Here is a 25,437-nt window from a genome sequence, read left to right as displayed (position 1 = left end):
GGAGGTTGCGGTGAGCCGAGATTGCGCCATTGCACTCCAGCCTGGGTAACAAGAGCGAAACTCCGATTCAAAAAAAAAAAATAATAATAATAACAATAAAATAAAAAACAGAAAGTTATGATGACTTTCAAGATTTAAGTTAAACAGATGGCTGGATCACTTAATGAGATAGATGTAAAAGATTTATTTGGTTTGTTTTTGTAGAAGGGGGTTTGAGATATCCAAAAGTTCAATTTTAAACATGTTTAAATGAGAAATGCATACACTGAGATGTCAGAAGGCAGGTGTATATATAGGTCTGGAGGCTGAAAAGATAGGTTTGGGCTAGAGATAGAAATGAGGGCATCCACTAGCATATAAATGATACTTAAAGGCAAATGTTTAAGTGGAATAAGTTAGGGGTAGAGCGTACAGAAAGCTAGAGTCCTTGGTCCTGGGCCCAGGACTAAATCCTGAGTATTCCAACATTCAGAGGTTGCCTAAAGAATGAAGGGAAAAAAAAGGAGAGAGAGAGAAACTGCAGCAATAGCAGTGTGTGATAGCACAGAAATGGAGGGACTTTTTCACACAGGAAAAAAAAAAAATGGTCCACTATATCAAATGCTACTGACAGTTATAGTAAGATGAGGAAAGAGAAGAATGCACTAGATTCATTAGCATGGAAGTTACAAGTGATCTGGCGATTAGCAGAATCAATAGTTCTGACAGAATTATAAAGTCAATGTCAAATCAAAGTGAGCTGAGGAGTAAATACAGATGAGTAAATACAGATATTTGGTCAGTGGCTGCAAGGAGATGTAAGGTCAAGGGTATTTCTTTGTATAGTTTGTTCTATTTCACTGTAAGACAGGACATATGAAAGCATGTCTTCACACTAATAGGAATGATCCAGCAAAAAAAAAGAATAGGTTGGAAGAGGGAGAAAAGAGGAAGGGGTGAAGGAAGGAGGCTAATCAAAGGAACACCCTTCTTGAATATTAGTCATTTACAATGTAAGATTTCTAAGACCTTGGCAAATTAAAATTCAGAACTTTAAATGGAATGTGATGCTGTTCATGCCCCATTTCACTAAGCCTCATATTAGCTTCATCTGAGTGTTGTGATAAATAAGTTGTATCAAGCATTACCCTTAATGCTACTGCTACACTTTGAGGCAGAAGAAAATGTAAATGGAACAAGCAATGCTAAACATAGATTCAGACACATTAACGGATGATCTACTGAAGAGAAAGGTACAAGGAAGGCTTAACTAGAAACAAGCAAAAATACTGTGGGAATAAAAGAGAAACATATGGGTCAAAATCCCAAACACACAGAAACACAAGATTTATAAATAATGCAAAGCTATGATCTAGATTTGCCACCATTAGACATCAATGACCGATTAACAGAAATCACAAGCTAAATGAAAGTAAATTATGACCTTAAAATGTATGACTTACAAATATACCTGAATTAAAGATTATTACGAATAGGAATCTGAAAACATAAATTTGTGAAAGAAAAACTTGTTTAAAAGTACCTAAGTTAAAATACAAACTTTTCCTCAAAAAGTGATTTTGTCATTTTCTCTTTTTGAATGTTGATATAAAACAAGCAAATTACTAGGTAGCATGTTTATGACTACTGAGATACTGAAAACATGAAGACAAAAATTATTTCATAGTAAAACACAAAAGCAGCATAGGTCAAGTAGATATAAAGAAAGGCATGAAGAATTACTATTAGAACCATTACTACTACTATTTTCACAGTGCTTTCTATGTACTAGGCACGATTGTGAGCCCTTTTAATTTTTTATATCAATTATGACAATAACTCTATAAGGAAAATAATGCAATTATCCTCCACTTTACAGATGAGTAACTCAGACCTCATCTAACACAACCAGTAAAGAGCAGGCAGTCTGACCACAAGGTTCATGTTGCTAACCACCATACTGCACTATATTCTATTACATCTACCAACAGTGGGATAGTAAATTCTTTACAGTAGGATAGAATGATAACATTTGGATATTACAAGAAAGCACACAGTATGAAAATTAATGTATGTTATTCCCAGGAGCATTTCACTTCTTGAATTGCTTTTTATATAACTTTATAAAGGCCTATTGTTAAATCTTCTCCTAAAGAACCCTACAGAAAATATTATTACATAAAAGAAAGAAAACATACAGGAAAAAAAAAAAAAAGAAATTTACTCAGTAAATCAACAACAAGAAGCCAAAATCAATGTTCCATAACTGCAAAACTGAGAAACATATTTGCTACGCAAAAGAAAATTCTACTGAATGCAGTTTTTCCTAGTTTCACACGTCAATCTTGCTATCTGATGTATCTGAAGCTATACATTAAAAATTAAAATTTAATGTGAAAACACATTTTGAGATAAAGGGCACACTACCCAAAGAACTATAATGGAAGCACCTTTGTTATACCTTATTTGAACAATAAAGTCCAAACACAAAGCTCATCTATTAATATACAGTTTTTAAAAAATTAAAAATGTACCATCAGAGAATTCTAACTTTAGAAAAATAATTGCTTTCTTTTCTAGGTAGTGAATTATCATCCTCAAGTCTAAAGAAGTTACTTTGCTAATAGGAAAAAAAGAAAAATCATGAAACTATGAAAATGAAAAATTTCCTTAATTCAGCTGCTTTTAAAGGTAACAATTTATAGGTAGGGAAGAAAATTATATGTTTACATATGACCAAAAGACTGCAAATTCACGAGTCCCTGTAGCCCTACCAACTATTCCTTATTTCCCATTTGAACATGGGAAATAAAATGTCAAGGAATATGAACTCAAATGGAGAGATTTAAACTTCAGGCAAAGTAAAGGTGAAAAGCAATGATTAACAACAAAGAGCAAAACTTGGGTCTCAGGATAAATCATGCATTTCTAGGCCTCTTTTAAGGGTTTATTATGACAAGAATCTAACCAAATACTAACCCAGGGAAGGTCAAGTTGACTCCTGAGTAAACCAAATAAAATAGTTCTTAAAATGCCTCTATTAAAGTAAGGAATGGGAGACACTATAATAATACAGAATCCGAATTCAGACAAAGTCCATGGCACAAAAATCTAGTTGTCATAATTTACCTTGTCTATAACGTTACAGTAAGACAAATTACCTTTAAACATGCTTTCAAATATTAGCTAATTTTAAATACTTTTTAAAAGTATATAGGACAAATGCTTACTTGTTGTGGAATATAAAATATATCAAAAGTAAAATGTAGCACTTTACCTTAGACCAAAGATATGTGATTGTTCATAGTTGAATAAAGAATGAATCTTAGCTTCAGAATTCAAAATTATAAGTCTATCAATAATATCCTGAAAAAGAGAGAAAATGTGAGGCTGTACATAACTGGAATCATTTAAAGAAAATTAAGTCAACCAAAATTTATTTACATTTGTGGCTCTCAAATTTGGCTTTACAAGGAAATCACCTGGGAAAGTATAAAAATAATAATAATAATGTTGATGCCTGGGTCCTAACCCTCAAAGATACTGAATTAACTGTTCTGAGTGTGGCCTAGATTTACATTAGGACTGTAAAAGTTTCCACACTGAATCTAGCGTTCAGCGAAAGTTGAAAAACACTAATTTTGACCCTGCTCTGGCACTGGTGAGTACCTTATACCATTATTAAATACTGATAAAATTGCCAAAAATGTAAACTACTTTGAAAAACAAATATAAAATCCACAAATTAGAAGAATGAACAATGGATCCAAATATTCTATCTAGTAACTATTTGAGATTTTCTTAACAGACATTATCTGGCTCATGTTAATCAGTGGTTTCCAACCCTGGTTGAACATTAGAATCACCTAGGAAACTGAAAAAGATACACACATGCCCAGGCTCTACCCCTGGCCAACTAAATCATAATGTCTAAGGGTGGGATTCTGGCATTAATACTCTTTTAAAAAGCTCACTATGATGTTCCAGTGTGTAGCCAAGCCTTCAAAACCATCGATGCAAATACACACAGAAGCTGATGATCGAGGTGCCAGCAGTTGTCCTAGCACTGACAATTTCAGCCAACCACACAATTCTGAAAATATTTCAAAGGCTCTCTTGGCTGGGTGCGGTGGCTCACACCTGTAATCCCAGCACTTTGGGAGGCCGAGGCAGGTGGATCACGAGGTCAGCAGTTCAAGACCAGCCTGGCCAACATGGTAAAATCCCGTCTCTACATGGTGGACGCCTGCAATCCCAGCTACTTGGGAAGCTGAGGCAGGAGAACTGCTTGAACCAGGAGGCAGAGGTTACAGTGAGCCAAGATTGCACCACTGCATTCCCGCCTGGATGACAGAGCAAGACTCTGTCTTGAAAAAACAAGCAAACAAAAAGGCTTTCTTTCTATACTGCCCTGCTTCTACATGTATCTTTGGGTTCAGGCCTAAGAAATTTATTCATAGACAAACATTTATGTCTCTCATTCCTCATTTTTCTGACCAAGAAACTTGCTACTCTCCAGTGAGTTTAAATTCAGAATATTTCTATTACCAATAGGGCAAAAGAAGAAAAGTTCTGCAAAGGAGTAAAGTTACATATTTATTGAGGAATCTGTGGCATATGATACAAAGACTATTTCATCAAATAAAAAAAAAAAGAGGCAAGGGAATGAATTTGTAAAACAAAGGAAATAATGGATATTTCAAAATCACATTTGAAAAATACTAATCAAATACTGATCAATACTAATACAACTGGATTGTGGGTAAAGCTACCTAGTAAAAATTTGTGCCCAACACATAAGAATGCATTATCATTCTATAGATTATTTTGTAGAAATGTGTAAATAATACTAGCATGAACATTTAAATTGGTAAATATTAATAAACTACCCAGCAATGATGAATAAAAAGACTATTATTTTTAAATGATCTGTTGCTGTTATCTACTGCTTTGCTGGGCACTCCTTGCTTCAAACATTACAATAGAATGTGAGCTCAGCAACTCATATTTTACATTCCCAGCTACACAGTCACTCTCATTAATTGCACCACGACTCTTCCCATCTTCTCTAACTTCTCCACTTCTTCCTGAATTAGCTACATGACAGAGCCACACAGCGTATTACCATGACTTTTTTAAGCATCTGAATGCTATTAAATAAATAGTCTTTGCCCTGGACATAATGATGAAACCTGTTTACTACCTACCTGTTCTACAAATAGGTAAATGTTTTATTACTTAATAATTATTGTACTTTTAAAGAAATGACCTATTATCACTGCTGTTAACTGCACTTAATCTTCACAGAACAATCTAGAATTGGTTAGGTATCATTAACCTACCTGTACCTGAGGTGAGAGAGGTTGCCAATTAGCTCTATGGATAGTAGTTTCTAAAAGTATTATAATAAATATTTCTCCATTAGTAGGGAATTCAGATAGGTGACTGAAATTTGCACTACTATCTGAATATAAGGTAGAGCTCAAACTATTTGAGAGCCAGTGACATCCTGTAACCGAGATTCTAGTTCTGAATCAAGTACTAGGTACTGTTTGTTAGAATAAAAATGATAGACTGTATTATCAACAAGCTAATGGAAGAGTAGATTGCAGTAATCTTATCAATGAGAATGCATTTTCAAAGAACAAATGTTATGGTAAATAATTTTTTCAAAGAAGAAGATTACACTGATGTATCACCACTTAAGGAATAAAACAAAACTCCTGGGAAGCCTTATGGAGAGCTTCTGTTTCTAAGCACCATAATATGTGTCAATTAGGGAATCAACCTCCTAAATCAAGAAGCAGCTTCCCAGCAACAACCTAGTGCAAGAAGACCTGAGACTTACAAAAAGTAGACAGAAATTCTGTATCTTTTTAAAAGATACTATCCAGCTTGAGAATAATTTCAATAACCTACTAGGTCAGACTGAGGCCATACTGGAAAAACAAAAAGGAACATCAATTCCATATAAAGATGTGTTGAATGCCTACTGTTTACAACTGTCCCTAAAACTATGTTGAGGCTATGCAATTGACTCCTTTTACTGAAGAAATAGGCAAGTTAAGGGTAAGGATAGGTCAACTGTTAATGTCCTGCACTTCCACTTCTAAAAGTGGCTTATCATATTAATAAAACTAAGCTAATCAAATTCATTCCTTGGGATTTTTCAACATGGAAAAGTAGAGGAAAAGGCCGCTCTCCTATTTGGGGTTATAGAGAATTAAAGGGTGACCCCTCACACACACACCAAAAAAAAAAAAAAAAAAAAAAAAAAGATATGTCCAGGTCCTAATCCCCAGAACCTATAAATGTCACCCTATTCAGAAAGCACCACTGCAGAGGTTAAGAGTCTTGAGGCATGTATGAGTTCATAGACAAACCTGATACTGGGTAATTTATTTAAAAAAAAAGAGGTTTAATTAACTCACAGTTCAATGTGGCTGGGAAGGCCTCAGGAAACTTACAATCATGGCAGAAGGGGAAGCAAAAGCATCATTCTTCACATGACAGCACGAAGGAGAAGTGCAGAGCCAAGTGGGAAAAGGCTCCTTATAAAACCATCAAATCTCATGAGAACTCACTCACTATCATGAGATCAGCATGGGGAAATCACCCCCATGATTCAGTTACCTCCTGTCAACCCCCTCCCATGACACATGGGGATTATAGAAACTATAATTCAAGATGAGATTTGGGTGAAAACACAGCCAAACCATATCATCCTGGATTACCAAAGTAGACCCTTAATCCAAGACAAGTGTCCTTATAAGAGAAAAATAGAGGGAGATTTAAGATTTAGCCATGTAAGATAGAGGCAGAAATTGGATTTATATAGCAACAAGACATGAAATGCCTGGAAAAAACAAAAACTAAAGAACCAAAGGATTCTTCCCTGGAGCCTTGGGAGGAAGCATGGTCCTGTTGGCAGCTTGTTTTCAAGCTTCTGGCCTTCAGAATTGAAAACAATAAAATTTTGTGCTTTAAAGCTACCCAGTTTGTGGTAATATGTTATGACAGCCCTAGGAAACTAATAAAAGGGGAGAGTGCAAAGATATCAGTAGAGAATAACAGATAGCCCTCCTATGGGTAACGGAGGATGATGGAGTCCTCTGCTATACAGAACACCATTTAGAGAAGAAGAAAATAATTATAGAAAACATTTATATATCACTTACTACCTGCCAGGCAGTGATCTAAATGCATTTAGTCTTCACAACAACCCTGAGATGGAAATATTACTGCTCTGCTTTAAAAAAAAAAAAACAACCCACTTCATTGAGGTATAATTGACATGAATAAGCTGTACTAATAACATATAAACTTGATGAGTTTGAAGATATATATACACCTATGAAATCATAACCACAATCTATGCCATAAGCCAATCCATCACCTTCCAAAGTTTCCTCCTGCCTTATTTATTATTTTGTGTCTGTGAGAGATAAAAACATTTAGCCTGAGATCTGCCTCCTTAGCACAGTATTGCTAACTACAGGCACTATGTTGTATAGTAGATCTTTAGGATGTAATTATCTTGTATAAATAAAACTTCATACCCTTTGACTAACACTTGCCTGTTTCCCCCTTTCTCACTCCTAGCCACCACCATTCCACCCTCTACTCTCTACTGTAATGGACACCCAGAGAAAAGGCAGCAATCAGAATAGTCCAACTCCTGCTGAGCTCTGGCACTGACTAATTAATCATAGTGTTCCTAGAAGTGACACTGATAGGAAGCCTATTGCATTCCTACTTCATTAATATAAGCAGAAAACTTCTTGGTTGAACAGACAAAAGACTAATTTGAATTATAAAAACAGAGAATCACAGCCCTTCAATCAATTTCCAGACTTCAGCCAGTTTACAGACCCAGAATCCCTTGAGTGAAGAGGAGACCAGGTCCCTTTGAGAAAGGATCTCACTACATTACTAACAGTTTATGCTGTGAATCTTTCTCCTACCCTTCCCCAAAGAGATCTCCAGCCGTTTACCCAGGGCAACTGTGCAGAGGGGACAGGGAAATGATAAGACAACTGAGGGACTACTAGACACTGACTCTGAGCTGAAGTTGATTCCAGGGAACCCAAAATGTAATTGTAGTCCTCCAGTTAAAGTAGCAGCTTATGGCCATAAGGTAATTAATGGAGTTTTAGCTCAGGTCTCACTTACTGTGTATACAGTAGACTCCAGACTCATCCTGTGGTCATTTCCCCAGGGCCAGAATGCACAGTTGGCATAAACATGCTTAGTAGCTGGCAGAACCCCCACACTGGCTCCCTGAGTGGTAGGGTGAGGGCCATTATGGTGAGAAAAACCAAATAGAAGCCATTAGAGCTGCCTCTACCTAGAAAAATACTAAATCAAAATAATATTGCATCCCTGGAGAAACCACGAAGATTACTGCCACCATCAAGGACTTGAAAGACACAGGGCGGTGATTCCTAACACATCCCCATTCAACACTCCCATTTGGCCTATGGATCTTGAAGAATGCTACTGGATTATCCTAAGCTTAACCAAGGGGTGATTCCAATTGCAGCTACTGTACCAGATACGGTTTCACTGCTTCAGTAAATTAACACTTCTCCTGGTACGTGGTATGCAGCTATTGACTTGGCAAATGCCTTTTTCTCCATTCCTGTCCATAAGGCCCACCAGAAGTAATTTGTCTTCAGCTGGCAAGGCCAGCAACATACCTTTACTGTCCTACTTCAGGGGCATATCAACTTTCCGGCTTTGTGTCATAATCTTATCCAGGGAGAACTTGATCCCTTTCTGCTTTGGTAAGGTATCACACTAGTTCATTACATTGATGACATTATGCTCACTGAATCCAGTGAGCAAGAAGTAGCAAACACACTGGACTTATTGTTGAGACATTTGTATGCCAGAGGATGGGAAATAAATCTGACTGAAATTCACAGATCTTCTACCTCAGTAAAATTTCTAGGGGTCCAGTGGTGCAGGAACTGTTGAAATGTTCCTTCTAAGGTGAAGAATAAGTTGCTGCATTTGGCCCCTCCTACAACCAAGAAAGAGGCACAACACCCAGTGGACCTATTTGGATTTTGGAGGCAAAACATTCCACATTTGGGTGTGTTACTCCAGCCCATTTATCAAGTGACCTGAAAGGCTGCCAGTTTTGAGTTTGGTCTAGAACAGGAGAAGGCTCTGCAACAGGTCCAGGCTGCTATGCAAGCTGCTCTGCCACGTGGGCCATGTGACCCAGCAGATCCAATGGTGCTTGAGGTGTCAGTTGCAGATAGGGATGCCATCCAGAGCCTTTGGCAGACCCCCATAGGTAAATCACCGCAGAGGCCTCTAGGTTTTGGAGCAAGGCCCTACCATCTTCTGCAGACAACTACTCTACTTTTGAGAGTCAGCTCTTGGCCTGTTACTGGGCTTTAGTGGAAACTGAACGTATAATTATGAACATGTAACTATGGGTTCAAGTTGACAACAGGTGGACTTGTGATAGTTAATAGTGAGTGTCTTGACTGGATTGAAGGATGCAAAGTATCCTTCTAGGTGTTTCTGTGAGGGTGCCACCAAAGGAAATTAACATTTGAATCAGTGGGCTGGAAAAGGCAGCCCCCCCCCCTTAATCTGGTAGACACAATCTAATCAGCTACCCTTGAATATAAAGCAGGTAGAAAAACATGAAAAGGCAAGGCTGGCTTAGCCTCCCAGCCTACATCTTTCATCCAGGCTGGATGCTTCCTGCCCTCAAACATCAGAATCCAAGTTCTTGAGTTTGAGACTTTGACTGACTCTACTTGCTCCTCAAGCTTGCAGAAAGCCTATTGTGGGAACTTGTGATTGTGTAAGTTAATACTTAATAAATTCCTCTCGTTATATATATACCTATCCTATTAGTTCTATCCCTCTAGGGAACCCTAATACACTAGGTACATAACGAAAGGAATATAAATCTTTCAACCAAAAAGACGCATGCATATAAATGTTCACTGCAGCACTATTCACAACAGCAAAGACATGGAATCAACCTAAATGCCCATCAATGACAGACTGAATAAAGAAAATGTGGAATATATATACCATGGAATACTATGCAGCATTAAAAAAGAACACGATCATGTCTTTCAATGGGAACACGGATGGAGCTGGAGACAATCTAATGCACAACCAGAAAATCAAACACCACATCTTCTCACACATAAGTGAGAGCTAAATGATGAGAAGTCATCAACACAAAGAGAGGAACAACAGACACTGGGGCCTACTAGAGGGTAGGGAATGGAGGACGGAGAGAAGTAGAAAAGATAACTATTAGATAGTAGGCTTAGTGCCTGGGTGATTAATAATCTGTACAACAAATCCCTATAACGTGAGTTTACCTATAAACAATCCTACACTTGTACTTCTGAAGCTAAAATAAGAGTTATTAAAAAAAAATACAAAAAGAAAACAAGATCAAAGTGTTACGGAGGTAAAATCTAGCAGATGGTAATTTATTGCCTATAGAGAGGGAAAAATCAATAATGATTTCCAGGTTTCTGGTTCATTAAGTTGTGTGGCTAATAGTACCATACACTGAGAAAAACAAGAAACAGAATTGATTTGGGAAAGAGAAAACATTACATTCAGCTGTAGACACAGTAAGACTAAGATGCCTGTGACTGTTCCAGATGCGCATTGTCTGGTAGGATTCTAAATATAAAACGGAAAGGCAAGTCATATAGGTCAAAGAGTTGTCAGTGCGTAACTGAAGCCATGGAATTGGATGAGATCATTCTGGTGGCCACAGGACAAACAAAAGAAGAGAAGTCTACAAAGACAACTCAGCTGGAGAGACCAGAAAAGAAGGAAGAGAACAAAAAGTAAGTAATCCTGCAGCCATAAAAACAAAGAATTACAATAAGGAGTGGACAAACCATGTCAAATAATCCAAAGTGGTAAATTAAGTTAAAGGAGGTGGGGATGTGATACGATTTGGTTGTGCTCCCACCCAAATCTCACCTTGAATTGTAGTTCTCATAATCCCCACGTGATGGTTAATACTGAGTGTCAACTTGATTGGATTGAAGAATGCAAAGTTTTGATCCTGGGTGAGTCTGTGAGGGTGTTGCCAAAGATTAACATTGGAGTCACTGGGCTGGGAGAGGCAGATGAAGCCTTAATCTGGGTAAACACCATCTAATCAGCTGCTACATGTTTAAATCATGACAGAAAGCAGTGATCTTTCTACAGGGTTAAAATATAATGCCTTTGGGAGGAACATAGTAATATAACTGCTGTTAAGTATCTTAAGGCTAAATAGAAAACCAGTTTTTCCTTAAGTGGAAAGATGTATTTGAATATGCCCTGCAGAGACACATGAAAACTTAAGAGAACAAACATCTAAGCTATCATTTTGGACTATATCATAAAACTAATTTGTACTTGTTTCCCATAACCAACCTCAATAAAACCAGTCATATTAGGATAATTATTTTCACTGGACACATACAATCTGCTAGATTGATATATGTTTAAGACAGCCTACTTTCTCTAAAGTACACCCATTGTGGTGGAAAATATAGGCACATAAATGACTATAAAACTACAGGTATACCCTGCTTTATTGCATGTCACTTATTGTACTTTGCAGATAATATGCTGTTTTGCAAATTTAAGATGTATAACAAGTCTACTGGTGTTATTTTTCTAACAGCATGTGTTCACTTTGTGTTCATTTTGGTAATTCTCACAATATTACAAAGTTTTCATAATTATTCTGTTATGATAATCTGTGATTAGCAATCTTTGATGTTACTATTACAATTATTTTGGGTCAGTAATTTATAATTAAATTACTATTATAATTATCATGTGTTACTCCAGGAAACACATGAATGATAACAAAATGAAACAACGTTATTGCTGATATGAAGAAAACTTGAGTGATCTGAAGGAAAAAATCAAACCAATTACAGTATTCCCTTAAGCCAAACCCTAAGCCAAAGAAGGTTCTAACTCTCTTTAATTTTATGAAGGCTGAGAGGAATGAGGAAGCTACAGAAGAAAAGTTTGAAGTTAACAGAGGTTGGTTCATGATATTCAAAGAGAGAAGCTGCTTCAACAACATGAAAGTACAAGGTGGAGTGGCAAGTGCTGATGGAGAAGCTGCAAGTTATCCAGAAGATAGAGCTAAGATAATTGACGAAGTTAGCTACATTAAAGAGGTTTTATTTCTTTTTTTTTCTGTTTTTTTTTTTTTTTTTTTTTTTTTTTTTTTTTTTTTTTTTTTTTTTTTTTTTTTTTTTTTTTTTTTTTTTGAGATTGAGTCTTACTCTATAGCCCAGGTAGGAATGCAGCGGCATGATCTTGGCTCACCGCAATCTCCACCTCCCAAGTTTGAGTGATTCCCCTGCCTCAGCCTCCCGTGTAGCTGGGATTACAGGCACATGCCACCACGTCCAGCTAATTTTTGTATTTTTAGTAAAGACAGGTTTTCACCATGTTGGCCAGGCTGCTCTCAAACTCCTGACCTCAGTTGACCCACCCGTCTTGTCCTCCCAAAGTGCTGGGATTACAAGTGTGAACCATGACGTCTGGCCAAGAGATTTTCAATGCAAACAAAACAGTTTATATTGGAAGAAGATATCATCTAGGACTTTCATAGCTAGGAAGGAAAAGTCAATGCCTGGATCCAAAGCTTCAAAAGATAAGCTAACACTCTCATTAAGAGCTAACGCAGATGGTGACTTTAAGCAAAAGCCAATGCTCATTTACCATGCCAAAAATCCTGAAGCACTGAAAAATTATGCTAAATCTACTCTGTCTGTGCTATACAAATGGAAAAATACAGTAAATGACAGTACATCATCTGTCACTGCATGGGTTTACTGCATATTTTAAGCCTACCATTGAGAACTACTCCTCAATAAAAAGATTCCTTTCAGGCCAGGTGTGGTGGCTCATGCCTATAATCCCAGCACTTTGGGAGGCTGAGGTGGGTGGATCACGAGGTCAAGAGATCAAGACCATCCTGGCCAACATGGTGAAACCCTGTCTCTACTAAAAATGCAAAAATTGGCCGGGCGTGGTGGCACGTGCCTGTGGTCCCAGCTACTCAGGAAGCTGAGGCAGAAGAATCACTTGAACTCAAGAGGCAGAGGTTGCAGTGAGCCAAGACTGCGCCACTGCACTCCAGCCTGATGACAGAGCAAGACTCCCCATCTCAAAAAAAAAAAAAAAGATTCCTTTCAAAATACTGCTGATGATTGACAATGCAACAGGTCACCCAAAGCTCTGATGGAGATGTTCAAGGAGATTAATATTGTTTTTGTGCCTGCTAATATAACATCCATTCTGTAGCCCATAAATCAAGCAGTAATTTTGACTTTCAAATATTTAAGAAGTATATTTTGAAAGGCTATAGCTGCCATAAATAGTGATTCTGCTGACAGAACTGGGCAAAGTAAATTGAAAAACTTCTGGAAACGATTCAGCATTAAGATGCCACATCTGTGATTCATAAGAAGAGGTCAAAAGATAACATTATCAGGAGTTTGGAAGAAGCTGATTCCAACACTAATGGATGACTTAAAGAACTTCAGTACTTCAGTAGAACAAGTAACTACAGATGTGGTAGAAATAGCAAGAAAACTAGAATTAAAGGTGGAGCCTGAAGATGTGACTGAATTGCTGCAATCTTAAGATCAAACTCAAACAGATGAAGAGTTGAGTTGTTTCTCATGGATGAGCAAAGATGGAATCCACTCCTGGTGAAGATGCTGTGAACACTGTTGAAATAACAACAAAGGACTTAAAATATTACATAAAGTTAGTTGATAAGGCAGTGATTGGGTTGAGAGGATGACTTCAATTCTGAAAGAAGTTCTACTGTGGGTAAAATGCTATCAAAAAGCATTAAATGCTTCAGAGAAATCTTTCATGAAAGGAGTCAACTGATGCAGTAAACTTCACTGTTCTCTTACTATCAGCAATTGCCAGAGTCACCCCAGTCCTCAACAACCAACACACTGATCAGTCAGCTGCCATCAACAATGAAGCAAGATTCTCCACCAGCAAAACAGATTACAACTCACTGAAGGCTCAGATGATGATTAGCATATTTTAGCAATAACATGTTTTTAATTAAACAATAAACTTTTTTTTAGACATAATGCTATTGCACACTTTAGACTACAGTACAGTGTAAACATAACTTTTATATGGGAAAACAAAAAATTTATGTGACTTCCATTATCGCAGTTTTCATTTTATTGGGATGGTATGGAACTGATTCCACAATAATTCTGAGGTATATCTGTACTTAAGAAGTGCCAACATACAAGGAATCACAAAATACAATTGAAAAACATCACATTCTTTTCAAATACAATTGAAAAGAAGATAAGATAATCTAAGTTAATGTTAAATGATAGAAGTGCCTATCTTTGTATTTCATGTCATATTAGTTATTAAAAGTTTCCCAAAATAGATACAAGTTTTAAAATCCAAGTATTTAGGGTTAACAGTTTTAAAGGTATTCAAAAGAGCAAACCTATGTTTATAAAAACAATATTACATAGGACGAAGTGAACAGAAAATGAAAAATAATTATTAATAATGAAATTTCAGTATCAAGTAACTCTTTGCTAATCCTTATATGCATAAATACATATGTTTATGTGTGTTTAATTCATAAATGTACCCAAAGACAAGGAACTAAATATCCCTTAATGCTTAAAACAAGTTACTCATGTGTGGGTATTAGTACAACATAGGTCTCAAATGAAATAAATTTGTATATACTGCCCTCATGGGGCAATACTATGTAGTTCATTAAAATACAAGGAGAAAATATACTGGACTCCTTGGATACAATTTATTCCTAATTATCCTAGCCAAAGAAGGAGCGTCACTGGTTTGACTAATAATGTAATGAGTCATTTAAAAATCACTCACACATATACTTCTATTTATGCTAAGTCTCTTTCCTGGTTGGAGTTAGCCTCATATTCTGACAGGTGTTGGGAGTGCTCAGTGACCTGGATCAAAGATTCCATGCACAGAAAACTCAAAAGTGGATGTAATTCATGCACGATTAATCAAATCAGCCCTTAAATGCCATGACATAATGCTTCTTTTTTCTCTTTTTGGTCAAATTGCATTTCTACTACCAATCTCAAATAGAAGCATTTATAACACAGAAAGATTCAAGGAAAATGACTTACAATAACACATGTTGGGACTTCACGAAGAGAATATTCTGCTTTATTAGGAAGCTCTTGATTGCTTATCAGTTCATAAATAGCAGGATAGGATAACAAGCTCACCAGTGCTAAAAAAGACTAGAGGGAAAGAAAAAAATCATTCAAATGATTCATTTTTGTTAACCACATCCACAGAGAGTCATTAATATACTTTTATATCTGTGTGACTTTGAGGGCTAATTTTTAAATATACCTAATTCCCACTAATTTGAAATATGTACATATATGATAAGTACAAAACAGTTAACATGCACAGTGAAATCTATAAGCTGACAATGCATGATATAACAAGCATTACACACATACATTAATTTGGAATATCCTTTAAAATATCACGTCTCTTAAAAGTTTGGTTCTGACAAAAAATTCAATAATCCACCTTTTTCATTCTTTGCACTGTCATATCCAACATGTAAGAAAATGCAAGAGAATAATACTTAGGGGCTCTGGGGCAAAATAATAAATTCTATGTATTTTTGCCTTCCGACCGCAAGGCCATCTTTTAACTACTTTCGCTGAAAATCCCACTAACCTAAATATGATAGCTGATTTTTAAAAGCCATGGCTTTTCCTATCAAAGCTAGTTCATTTTTCTGGTGCAATTTTGCCAATCTCTCCATGAAATTTTTAAGCTCTTCACTCTCATTGCATCTTACTAAACGCCACTAGAATATTTTTCTCAGGCACATTCATTCTTTGGCTCCCCAGCTCAAAAGCATGCTGTGGTTGCCCATCACTAAACATCAGAATCTACACTCCTTAGCATGACTTTCAAGGCACTTCACTAATTGACAAGATTCTTCTCTTCACAGTCTCAAAAGCCTCATTTCCTAGTGTTCCTCAGCATGAAGTCACCACTTCAGTCAATCAAATCTGGCTGTGGTCTCCTTCAACAGGCTGCCACCTATACGTACTTTTAAAAATCCTAACACGCTTCTCCTGCCCTTCACTTACTCATTATCCCACTTGATACACTTTCAAAATATGACACATCTTTTCCGAAGACTTTCCAATTACCTCCATCCACATCTAGAAGCCCTATATTCTGTCAATACTTACATCTTTTGCTTGCATTATATTAACTGTACTTACTTGCAACTATAAAGTTTTCTGCTTGACATTTTCTAAACATTTTTACTAGACTCAGAAACTTCGAGAACCAGACATACTGAGATATTTCACTAGAACTAGAAATTTGAAAATTGAGAAAATTAAAAAGAACACTTAATTCAATCTCATGTAATACATGAAAAAAAATGAGGTCAGTGAGGTAGCTTGGCCAAAGACACACACTCAGAAAGGTGTGCAGAAATAATCTGTATTTTCTTATTTCCAGACTCAAGTTACTCATTAAAAATTATCATCTTCAGACACTATTTGACACCGACACCCTTGTTCCACATCCTTCATGAAGACCTGGGAAGTCAAGTCCATTTTTTATCTCCTCCCTTATTACACCAAAATGCAATGCTATTTAACAAATAACAGTAGCTACATAATGAATATATTTAATATACAGTGGTTTTTAATAAAGGCTATTTCTGTATAAAACATTAATTCACATTAAACTTTTTAAAATCTTTTTCCCTAAGATACAATATTCCATGAATTGATGAATGAATTTCTAATCAATTCAAGAAGAAAATAATCCATTATTAAAAGCTAATAACTATTTGAATAGTAATAAAGTTATCATAAAGAATAACTAATATAATGAATTAGTTGCCATTGAATGAATGCCTATGTAAAGAGAACACTGCATGAGAAGTACATGCTATTGAAAAGGAAGAAAAAAACCTGCCAAGGAAGGAATGCTTGAGGAATATGTCTATTAATTATATATAAAATGAACTGCAGAAAAGCTGGAGGATGCATAGTCACCCAGGAAAATACTGTATAAACTTCTCTAATCACCATGTATTAACTAGAAAGATGATTAATAAAACAGATTTCATTATAGCTTTATTTTTAATCCAATTTAGTTTAACCTGAGAATATCGATGAACCAAAACACACAAGCTAAAAATGCTTTATAATTTAAATATCCAAACATGTTTTAGTGTCCTTAATATTAATCCAGCAATATTTGGATACTAACATAAGTAAATCCTTTCATAATTTTATATTTAAAGAATCTTTTCTGCCACAATCATGAAAGATTACCAAAAACAGCCTTTAATAAATGTCTATTTTGGTAGAAAAAAATATATATATAATCTTTATAAATCACATGTCACTAGTATATTGTGCATTTTTGGATTATTTATACATGAATAATTCAATTGATTGATTATGAAACCTCTCTCCACCTAAGAAATAAAATGATGTGGACCACATATAATCAAGACAAGATGTGATATGCTACTCCAAGCAAATCAAGTATAACTTTAGGTAAAAAATAATTCAATAGCTGTGTTTAAACTAAAACAACCTGAGCAGAATTTTAAAGAAGTTGAAAAAATTTCAGCAGCTTCTGAAATGAAATAAATTCACATTGGGCATCTTAAAAGATGTTAGCTCACTGCAAAATTGTGATGTATTAAGCATTTCGGGAACAAAAATATATACAATGTAATTATTGGTCCCCACAAAAATACTTTATAAGATGTGGCTAATATCAGACGTTTATTATTCTAAAATTTATACTAGCACAAAACATAAATCTATGTCATCAATGTTTTGAATAGAAGAATGAAATTTTATGCAATAATGATAAGGCAACTAATGAAAAGTCAAAGTTTGATATATTTTTAAGACTAAAGCATAAATTAATTCCCCAAGTCAAAAATGTTTTCTTACAAATTAAAATCTTTCAGGTTGACAATGATCTTCTATTCACTGATTATTCACTAACAATATGTTAGTGCCAGCTGCTTTTCAGTAATTGTGCCAAATGCTAATAAAAATATAAATAAAGGCATAGTCCCTGCCCTCAAGGACTCATAGTGTAGGGCAGGACAAATACACCATTAAATCACTTAAAATAGTGCCTAAATGTTCTAATGTTAATACAATATGGAGAGCAATGGGGGGATATAAGGAAGAAGACACTCTTCAGCAGTGTAGGGAGAGGTGAGAGGTTAAATCTGTATACGTAGCAGGCGAGCAGTCAGGTAGAGATGCGCTACGTTATGAGTTCTATCTTTAGCCTCTAGGGAAAGAAAAGTGCACAGTGTTTTGAGAAAAGTGGTGGAAATCAAATTTTACATTTTAAATAGAATGCTCTAAAGAAAAATGGTTTTGAGGGTAGACACTATAAGGGAATAAAGAAATTAAAATTTGGAAGTTGTAAGTCTGACAGAGATACTTTATACCTATCAGAACAGAGATGTATTAAAAACATGTCATTGACAGAATAATCAGATAATTACTCAGAAGGATAGTGTTCATGGAATACATGTCTTAGGAGTAAAGGAAAGGTCAGTGAAGACTGTGTATATTCTATTGACAGAATAATCAGATAATTACTCAAAAGGATAGTGTTCATGGAATACATGTCTTAGGAGTAAAGGAAAGGTCAGTGAAGACTGTGTATATTCTATTCTTTAAAGTAATATGGACAAGGAGAGAAGGAAGACTGAATAGTGATAATAGTTTCACTGCTATCATTATATGAGCACTAACATTTGGCCAAATGCCATAGAATCAATACTTATATACATTATCTATTTTAATCCTTAATATGTGCAACTGTAAGACAGGTATCATTTTAAGGAACAGCTAGCATCTGAAACCAAGTCTCACTGACTCTAAAGCAGAGGCGTCCAATCTTTTGGCTTCCCTGGGCCACATTGGAAGCAGCAGCATTGTCTTGGGCCACATGTAAAATAGAGTAATAGCTGATAAGCTAACAAAATAAAAATAAAAATTGCAAAAAAAATCTCATAATGTTTTGTAGAGAGCCAGAGTAGCCCATCCCCTCCGTGGGGTCAACAGCAAGGCTGCTGTGAACTTTGGGTGAACTCCAAGAGAAATGAAACCATAATAGGGGAATGCGTATGTCTCGGAGAAGAGCAGTCGGACCTAGCGAAAGATAACCAGCTTTCACTGACATTGCTGCAAGATAGTTGTTAGCTGAGGTATGTTAACTGAAGTATGAGAATTACAACCACAGATTGTTCTGGATAACTGCACCCTCCCTCTGGTATGTGCTTTGTGAACATAGAAAATAAAGTATTCTGAGGCAGGATGGGGCCAAAGAGACTGACACCATCAGCTTTTTGGACCACCTGGCCCAGCTATATCTGTATCTGTCTGTATGTCTTTCTTTATCCCATGCCGTTCCGTCTTAGTCTTTGAACCCTTGTGCAGTGTGGGACACAGCACACGCCAGAATGTTTTTAAAAGGTTTATGAATTTGTGCTGGGCCACATTCAAAGCTGCCTGGGCCGCATGCAGCCCATGGGCCTCAGGTTCAACAAGTTTGCTCTGAAGTCTCTGCTACCATGTAAACCACCAGAAGACACTAGGAAGGCTCTTAGATTGAGGGAGATAATCTTTTGTTTGGGTTGGTGGAGTGAGAGGGGTGTTACTTGTTTTTTGATGAAAGAAGCAAGCCATCTTCAAATAGTGTTACATCTTTTTTTCCAATCTGTATGCCTTCTCTTTTTTTCTTGCCTTATTATACTTACATAATATAATGTTAAATAAAAGTGGTAAGAATCAACCAAATTTAGAGTCAATATTTCACCATTAAATATGATGCAAACTGTATGTTTTCCAAACACATCATTTATCAGATTATGGATTAAGTCTTCTGAGTTTTCATCATATATGTGTATGAAATTTAGTCAAACATTTCCACATCTGTTGAAATAAACTTAAAGAGTTTTCTTTGTATTCTTTAATATGGTAAGTTGTATTTTCACACTGAAATGTATAACCAACTTTGTGTTCCTGGAATATACCCACTTGATCATAATAAATGGTCCCTTTATATACTGCTGAATTCCAATTGATAATATGGAATTTTAAAAAACATTTTGTCTATATTCATCAGGATATAGATCTAAATTTTTTTTTTTTTGGTGATTTTTTTATATCAGTGTTAGGCTGGCCTCATAAAGTAGAAAGTGTTTCCTTTACCTCTGTTTTCTGAAAAAGCGTGTGTGAGATTGGTGTTCTTTCTCCTACAAATATTTCATAGAATCAGCTGGTGAAATCATCTGTTTTTCTCTATGTGGGAAAGCTCTTAATGACAAATTCAATTTCTTTAACAAATGCATACTTTTTTTAATTGAGTCAGTTTTGGTACCCCCATTTTTAAAGAAAATTTGACAATTAGATCTTAGTTGTTGAATTGATGACCTAAAGCAAATCATAATATTCATTTATTATTCTTTAATATCTGTGGGATCATTAGTCTTACCCCTCTTTCATTCTTGATACTGGTAATTTTGGATCCCTCTTATTTTTGCCATCAATCTAGTGAGGGGTTTATCACTTCTAATAATCATTTCCAAAAATCACATTTGGATTTGTTACTTCTCTCTAGTTTGTTCTATTTCATTGATTTCTGCCCTAATGTTTATTATTTTCCTTATTGCATTGGTTTTGGGTGTAATTTGCTCTTTTTTTTCTACTCCCTTTGAGTGAAAACTTGAGTCAATAATTTTGGATCTTTCTTATTTTCTAATATAAATACTAAAGTTAAAAATATCCCTCTTAACATTGCTACAACTATAACCACAAATTCTGATGTATTTTTACTTTCATCCAGTTTGAAATATTTCCTAATTTTCCTTGTGACTTCTTTGAGCTACAAGTTATTTGTAAGTATGTGGCTTAATTTCCAAATATCTTTTTTTCTAGTTTCTCGTTCTTGATTTTTAATTAATTTCATTGTGGTTATAGAATACACTTCATATTATTCCAATTATCTTAAATTTATTTAGACTTTCATTTAGCCCAGCATGGTCTATCTTTGTGAACATGACATGTGTTCTTGAAAAGAATGAATATTCTATGGTCACTGAGTATAATATTCTATAAATATCAAGTGATCAATAGTGGTATTCAGATCATGCAATTCTTAACAGAGAGCTCTTGATTTGTTCTACTGCTTGCTAAGAGAAATGTTAAAATCTTCAACTCGGATTGCAGATTTGCCTATTTCTTCCTTAAATTCTATTTTAATACTTCATGTATTTTAAATATTTTATTAGGATCATACTGATTTATGATTATATCTTTCTGGTATATTGACCATATTCATATTATCATTATAAAATGTGTCTCTTAATCTGATAGTTTTTCCTTTTCTTTATCTCTGACACTAAATAGGGCCATTTCAGTTTTTTAATGTATATTGCTTGTCTATATATCTTTTTTTTCATCCAAGTTATCTGTATCTTTAAAGTGAATTTGTTCTAGAACTGTGCCACCTGGCCCAGAGAGCCTTCTATGTGCCTACCACAATTATCTCCCCTGCCATCCCTCCATAACAGCCAGTATCCTGACCTTTACAATAATCACTTTCTTAGATTTTCTTGTGGTTTTATTTCTCAGATGTACATAACTGGATACTATAGTTTTGTATTTCCCATTTTCAAGACTTGATATGTCATTCAAAGTTTTTTCTTTAATCTACAGGCATTCATCTTCTCCCTTTCCTTTCTTTTCACTTTGTCTGTTCACAGGCTCAGGACATTTGATCTATAACATTCCCACCAGTCTGGATTTTAGGAAGTGCGCACTTAGGGTGCAGTTCAACCTATTCTTCCATCCTTTGGATATATGTAGTTTCCATATTCTGCAAACTGGCAGCTGAATCCAAAGGCTTGATCAAGTTAGATACCTTGGTAAGACTAGAGGTACTGGTTTACTCTTTGATTACAGGGAACATTAATAATGTTTAGCCATTTCTGTTTTAGCGATGTTAAGGTGACTCAACTAATTCTTGAAGATTGCAAATGATGACAATCTAATTCCATCATTTCAAAAAAAATTATTAGTTGGGGTAGTAATTCATGAAAAAGAGGCACTACCTTCACCTACTATTTGGTTACCCAGTGGCAGAGCTCTGATATGATTTGGCTTTGTCCCCACCCAAAGCTCATCTCACATTGTAATCCCTACATGCCAAAGGAAGGACGTGATAGGAGGTAATTGAATCACGGGTGCAGTCCCCGCATGCTGTTCCCATAACAGTGAGTTCTCCCGGGATCTGATGGTTTAAATGTGTTGGCAGTGCCCCCTCACTCTCTCTCTCCAGCAGCCATGTAAGACATGTGCCTTGCTTCCCCTTCGCCTTCCTCCCTAAATGTAAGTTTCCTGAGGCCTCCCCAGACTTGTGGAACAATGAGTCAATTGAACTTCTTTTCTTTATAAATTACCCAGTCTCAGGTAGTTAATTCTTCATAGCAGTGTGACAATGGACTAAAACAAGTTCATATAGGAAAGGCAGAATAAATGCTGTTATTTTAGTAAACAAGTTTCAAGATAATAAATTGATTCTCAATTATCCTCCAAATGTAACCAATTTTTAAAAATATTATTTAATAGTTTTGCTTTCATATCCACACTACACATCATAACTAATTAAACATAGTGACAGTGATAATACTTTCTACCATTTATTGAGTGCCTACTACATACCAAGCATTTTGCCATATACTTTTATATATTATCACAGTTCCACATGCTAAGTTATTGATAAATATATTATCAACATCTTTAACATTGGTTAACTACATTTGCCCAGCACCTAAAATGTAATTTCATTTTATTTTGTTTCTAATTATAATTCAATAGAGATAGTTATCAACAACCTGCAATGTAAGTGATATTAAGTCACCTGTAATTAAAGTGAATCAGAACATATTTATTTTACTAAGTGCCCACAGAAAAAAACAGTTAATTTCTTTTTTATTGGTAAATGTTACTGAAATCTGGTATGTGTTGATATATATACACACACACATCTATATATACACTCACACACACACACGTGTATATATATCTACCACTTGTGTGGTGTTTTTAATTTTTAAATTTATTTTTATTTCAGACAGTTTTTGAGGAACAGATAGTGTCTGGTTACATGAATAAGTTATCTTAGTGGTGCTTTCAGAGATTTTGGTGCACCCATCACCTGAGTAGTGTACCCTGTACCCAGTATGTAGTCTTTTATTCCTCCTCACCCCCAACCCTTTCACCTGAGTCCCCAAAGACTGATGCATCATTCTTATGCCTTTGTGTCCTCATAGCTTAGTTCATACATATGAGTGAGAATATACAATGTTTGGTTTCTATTCCTAAATACTTCACTTAGAATAATAGTCTCCAATTCCATCCAGGTTGCTGGATGTTGCTAGAGCTGATTTTTTCAAAAGGTGAGAGATGAAGATCCAGTTTCATTCTTCTACATGTGGCTTGCTAATTATCCCAGCACCATTTTTTGACTAAGGTATACTTTCTCCACTTTATGTTTTTGTTTGCATTCTCAAAGATGAGTTGGCTCTATTTTACTTTATTTCTGAGTTCTCTATTTCTGTTATACTGGTCGTTGTGCCTATTTTTATATCAGTACCATGCTGCTTGGGTAACTGTAGCCTTGTAGAATAATTTGAAGTTGGGCAATGTGATGCCTCCACATTTGTTCTTTTGGCTTAGTCTTGCTTTGGCTATGTGGACTGTTTGTCGGCTCCATATACATTTTAGGATTGTTTGTCCTAGTTCTGAACGATGGTGGTATTTTGATGGAAATTGCATTGAATCTGTAGATTGCTTTTGGCATTACCATCGTTTTCACAATATTGATTCTACCCATCTATGAGCATGAAATGCCTTTCCATTTGTTTATGTTGTCTATAATTTCTTTCGGCAATGTTTTGTAGTTTTCCCTGTAGAGGTCTTTAATGTCTTTGGTTAGGTATATTCCTAAGTATGGTATGGTATAGTATGGTATGGTATGGTATTGTATTTGCAGCTATTGTAAAACAGGCTGAATTCTTTATTTGATTCTCAACTTGGTCTTCATTATTTCTTTTTTTCTGCTGGGTTTGGTTTTGGATTATTCTTGTTTCTCAAGTTCTATGAGGTGTGACATTTGATAGTATATTTGTGCTCTTTCAGACTTTTTGATATAGGCATTTAACGCCATGAACTTTCCTCTTAGCCCTGTTTTTGCTGTATCCCAGAGGTTTTGATAGGCTGTGTCACTATTATCATTTTGTTAAGGAATTTTTTAATTTCCATCTTGATATCATTGTCAACCCAATGATCACTCAGGAGCAAGTTATTTAATTTCCATGTATTTGCATGGTTTTTGAGGGTTCCTTTTGAAGTTAACATCCAATTTTACTTAACTGTGGTCTGAGAGAGTACTTGATATGATTTTGATTTTCTTAAATTTACTGAGATTTGTTTTGTGGCCTCTCATACAGTCTCTCTTGGAAAATGTTCTATATGTTTATGAAAAATGTATATTCTGCAGTAGTTGGGTAAAATGTTCTGTAAATTTCTGTTAAGTCCATTTGTTCGAGGGTATAGTTTAAGACCAGTGTTTCTTTTTGACTTTTTGTCTTGATGACCTGTCTAGAGTTGTCAGTGGAATATCAAAGTTCCCCATTACTACTGTGTTGCCATCTATCTCATTTCTTAGGTCTAGTAGTAACTGTTCATAAATTTGGGAACTCCAGTGTTAGGTGCATATGTTTCAGGATTGTGATATTTTCCTACAGGACTAGTCTTTAACTGCTGTTGCTTTAAAGTTTGTTTTGTCTAAGAATAGCTACTGCAGCTTGCTTTTAGTGTGCTCTGCATGAAATACCTTTTTTACACCTTTATCTTAAGTTTATGTGAGTCTTTATGTGTTAGATAAGTCTTCTGAAGACAGCAGTACCTTGGTTGGTAAATTTTTATCCATTCTGGCATTCTGTATCTTTTAAGTGGGGCATTTAGGCTATTTACATTCAATGTTAGTATTGAGATGTGAGGCACTATCCTATTCATCCTGCTACTTGTTGCCTGAATATCTTGGTTTTTTTTTGTCATTGTGCTTTTGTTATACAGGGCCTGTGAGATTTAATCTTTAAGGATGTTCTATTTTGGTGTATTTCAAGAATTTGTTTCAAGATTGAGAGCTCCTTTTAGCAGTTCTTATACTGCTGGCTTGCTAGTGGTGAATTCTCTCAGTAGTTGTTTGTCTGAAAAAGACTGTATCTTTCATTTATGAATACAAAATTCTTGGCTGATACTGTTTTATTTAAGGAGGCTAAAAATAGGGCCC

At 35.5% G+C, this 25,437-nt stretch overlaps 1 protein-coding gene across 1 annotated transcript in view; it reads right to left on the bottom strand.

Annotated features, from left to right (window-relative positions):
• The window catches only part of TBC1D32 (TBC1 domain family member 32), a 238,765-nt gene that overhangs the window by 115,964 nt on the left and 97,364 nt on the right, over positions 1 to 25,437 (bottom strand). Inside the window, exons 22-23 of the mRNA XM_037742935.1 lie at positions 15,168 to 15,284; positions 3,257 to 3,345 (exon numbers count right to left, since the gene is read on the bottom strand). Coding sequence (XP_037598863.1) covers positions 3,257 to 3,345; positions 15,168 to 15,284 — 206 coding nt within the window. The remainder of the gene's footprint in view (positions 1 to 3,256; positions 3,346 to 15,167; positions 15,285 to 25,437) is intronic.

This window comes from Cebus imitator, unplaced genomic scaffold (genome assembly GCF_001604975.1).
Source record: "Cebus imitator isolate Cc_AM_T3 unplaced genomic scaffold, Cebus_imitator-1.0 Scaffold130, whole genome shotgun sequence".
NCBI lineage: Eukaryota > Metazoa > Chordata > Mammalia > Primates > Cebidae > Cebus > Cebus imitator.
This window is presented reverse-complemented; position numbering and strand designations above follow the sequence as displayed.